At 51.0% G+C, this 3239-nt stretch overlaps 1 protein-coding gene across 2 annotated transcripts in view; it reads left to right on the top strand.

The window, feature by feature from the left end:
* The first annotated feature begins 1093 nt into the window (after positions 1–1093).
* Positions 1094–3239, top strand: part of ZNF136 (zinc finger protein 136) — a 45336-nt gene continuing 43190 nt past the window's right edge. The window contains exon 1 of one of the 2 annotated variants that reach the window (XM_011954755.1): positions 1094–1243. In XM_011954755.1, coding sequence (XP_011810145.1) covers positions 1241–1243 — 3 coding nt within the window. In that variant the 5' untranslated portion in view covers positions 1094–1240. The remainder of the gene's footprint in view (positions 1244–3239) is intronic. The other variant, XM_011954757.1, reaches the window with a different exon arrangement.

The following is a 3239-nucleotide window of genomic DNA, read 5'->3' as shown; positions in this document are numbered from 1 at the left end:
CCAGGATGGTCTCGATCTCCTGACCTCATGATCCGCCCGTCTCGGCCTCCCAAAGTGCTGGGACTACAGGCTTGAGCCACCGCACGTGGCCGCCTTATCCTTTTTAAACGTTCTGAAGTGCCCTGCTTATCTGAGCTAATTCAAATTTTTGCTTTACTTCCCTTTTGATTTCTTTACAGAATATTACGGAAATAGAACTTGTTTTTCCATACATTTAATAATTTTATTCACTTGTTGGCAGTTTTTTATTTTCTTGGGTGGAAATGAGTAGATTGATTTGGGAGGCGAAAGTGGGAGGTTCACTTGAGTTCAAGGAGTTCAAGTCCAGGAATTCAAGACCAGCCTGGACAACAAGCGAATTCTGTCTCTACAAAAAATTTAAGAATTTGCTGGGATTGGTGGCATGTACCTGTAGTCGCAACTACTCAAGGGACCGAAGCGGAAGATTCGCTTGAACCCAGGAGATGGAGGCTGCAGTGAGTTATGATCATGCCATTGCACTCTAACCTGGGTGGCAGAGCTAGACCCTGTCTCATATAGATAAATAAATACATTAATTAATTATGTGATAAATAAATAAAGTAAAAAATAGAAGAGAGAGAAAGAGGTATGGTACGAGAAAGCCTTGGGCATACTTCCCATATCCTCAACCCAAGTTTCCGATCCCTGGGAATATCACGCCCTTTGTTCTGTTCCAGTCCTGCCTGGAACTCCCTGCGCACACCTGTGACTCCTCATGCAAGAGGCAGATGAAGAAATGACCCATTGAGTACAGGAAGTATCTTCTTTGCTAAACCTGGATTAAGTTCTGCTAAAATGCAAGTATCTCCCATCTCCCCATCCCCCGCAGAACAAGTACAGTGAAGGGGACGAGGGGAAGAAGTGCACCCTGCTTTTGAGGGCTGAGGCCAAGACCCCTCATTCCCGCTCCACTCATCTGTGTATCACATCTCCTGTCATTCACATATGTCAAGATGCAGGGGGCAGAGCCCGAAGCGGTACCCAATCAGGGGCGCCGGGGCGGAGCTTTGCGATCAGTCCAATCAGGCGCGCCGCCGGGGACGCAGCTGCAGACGTTCAACCTTCTCGCGGGATTTTCATTTCTCGCGTCTGCCGTACTTGGTTTCGCTTCACTAGTCTCAGAGGCCCTGAGTGCCTCGGCTGGAGTCTGTGTGGCGCTGTTCCCTGTACCGGCCTTGGGATCTGGAAGGAGGAAGCCGGGACACCCGGGAGTTAGGAAATGGTGAGTGTGTCCAGCCCTGCGTCCCAAGACAGGGAGGAGGGGCTGGTTGGACGACCGGAACTGGCTGTGGCGGGGCCCGGGCCTTCCCGTGGGCGACTCTGGGTCTGCGTACAGAGTCCCTCTGGCGCAGCTCAGCCCTCGGTACCCTCGGCCGTAGGGTGGGGCTGGGCCGGCCGCCGGGACCCCGGGCGTCCTTATCCCGCCCTGTGCCGCGATTGCGGCCCCGGCCCCGGAGCCCCAAGTCTCTCCAGATTGTGCGGGGGCCACGCGAGGGTCATGGGGTGGGGGAAATCCTGACTTGTGCGTGGAAGGAGCTGTGGTCTATGAGGTTCCCAGTTCCTTTTCTCTCCACGGAGGACACCCGTTTTTTCCTGATTTTTCTAACTGTATGGGATGCAGAGTCCCAAATCCTCACTCCGTCCCCCAGCCTGCTGTTTTCAGGGCTTCAGTAATTCCCCAAATTTCCGGTTCTCTTCTCGCTTTTCCAAACGCCACCCTCTCCCCTCCCATTCACGACAACATTAGCAGCCCTTTCTCCTATATTGTACATTTCAAACATTTTTTCATTGTTTATTTTTCAACAAAGCAATGGATTACTCTTTCATCAAGATTTGTTTTCTGTTCATAGCCTTGACACTCCGCTGTAAAAAAAAAACAAAAAACAAAAGAAAACACCTTTGTGCCTCTGTTTTTATCTTCTCTAGGTCCGGACACCTCATCAGAATGACTTTGAATTGAGGTTCCCCTTTGGAATCTTTACCGGGTGATATGCCTTCAGCGCCCCCTCCTATTTATTTTTTCCTGGTTCTGGGTTTCAAAACTGGAGCTGACTCAAGCTGCCCACAGCTGCCAAGTCTCTTGGAGGGTTTAGTGAATATTGGGTCTTGGGTGACTCCTCCCAGAGGACAGTTGAAATAGAAGGCTGGGGCCGGGCGCGGTGGCTCACTTCCAGCACTTTGGGAGGCCGAGGCGGGCGGATCAAGAGGTCAGGAGATCGACAGCTTCCTGGCGAACACTGTGAAACCCCGTCTCTACTAAAAACACAAGGCGCAGCTACTCAGGAGGCTGAGGCAGGAGAATGACATGAACCTGGAGGGCGGAGCTTGCAGTGAGCGGAGATCTGGCCACTTCACTCCAGCCTAGGCAACAGAGCGAGACTCCGTCTCAAAAAAAGAAAAAAAAAAAAAGAAATAGAAGGCTGGGAGAATGCCCTGGGACTAGGATAAATCTAGCATACCCTGCTTCTAAATAGCCCACTCCTGGGGCACTCAGCTTTTCCTTCCTCAACCCCTGTTTCCATCCTTTGGAGACACATTGGTGGTCTGCCAATCAGAGGCTGGTATTGAGGATTGAGAAAAGAAAAGATTTTTTGTGTTTTGAAAGAGTCTTGCTCTGTCGTCTAGGCTGGAGTGCAGTGACGTGATCTCGGCTCACTGCAACCTCCATCTCCTGGGTTCAAGCGATTCTCCTGCCTCAGCCTCCTCTGTAGCTGGGACCACAGTTTTGCGCCACCACTCCCAGATAATTTTTTTTTTTTTTGAGACGCAGTCTCACTCTGTTGCCCAGGCTGGAGTGCAGTGGTGCGAGCTCACCTCACTGCAACTTCCACCTCCCAGATACAAGCGATTCTTCTGCCTCAGCCTCCCCAGTACCTGGGACTACAGGCACACGCCACCACACCCGGCTAATTTTTTTGTGTTTTTAGTAGAGACGGAGTTTCACCGTGTTAGCCAGGATGGTCTCGATCTCCTGACCTCGTGATCCGCCTGCCTTGGCCTCCCAAAGTGCCGGGATTACAGGCGTGACCGCACCCAACCTCAAGAAAATAATTTTTGTCTGATAAATGCGGGTTCTTTTAAATGAATGGGCCCGTAGAGACATTCAAATGATACAGCAATCACCTTCTAACTCCCTGAAGCTATGAATTCATCTTTTGAAACTGCTATTGCCGCCGGGCGCGGTGGCTCAAGCCTGTAATCCCAGCACTTTGGGAGGC

Source organism: Colobus angolensis, unplaced genomic scaffold (genome assembly GCF_000951035.1).
Source record: "Colobus angolensis palliatus isolate OR3802 unplaced genomic scaffold, Cang.pa_1.0 Scaffold39, whole genome shotgun sequence".
NCBI lineage: Eukaryota > Metazoa > Chordata > Mammalia > Primates > Cercopithecidae > Colobus > Colobus angolensis.
Note: the sequence above shows the minus strand (reverse complement) of the source record. Positions and strands in the feature narration are given on the sequence as shown.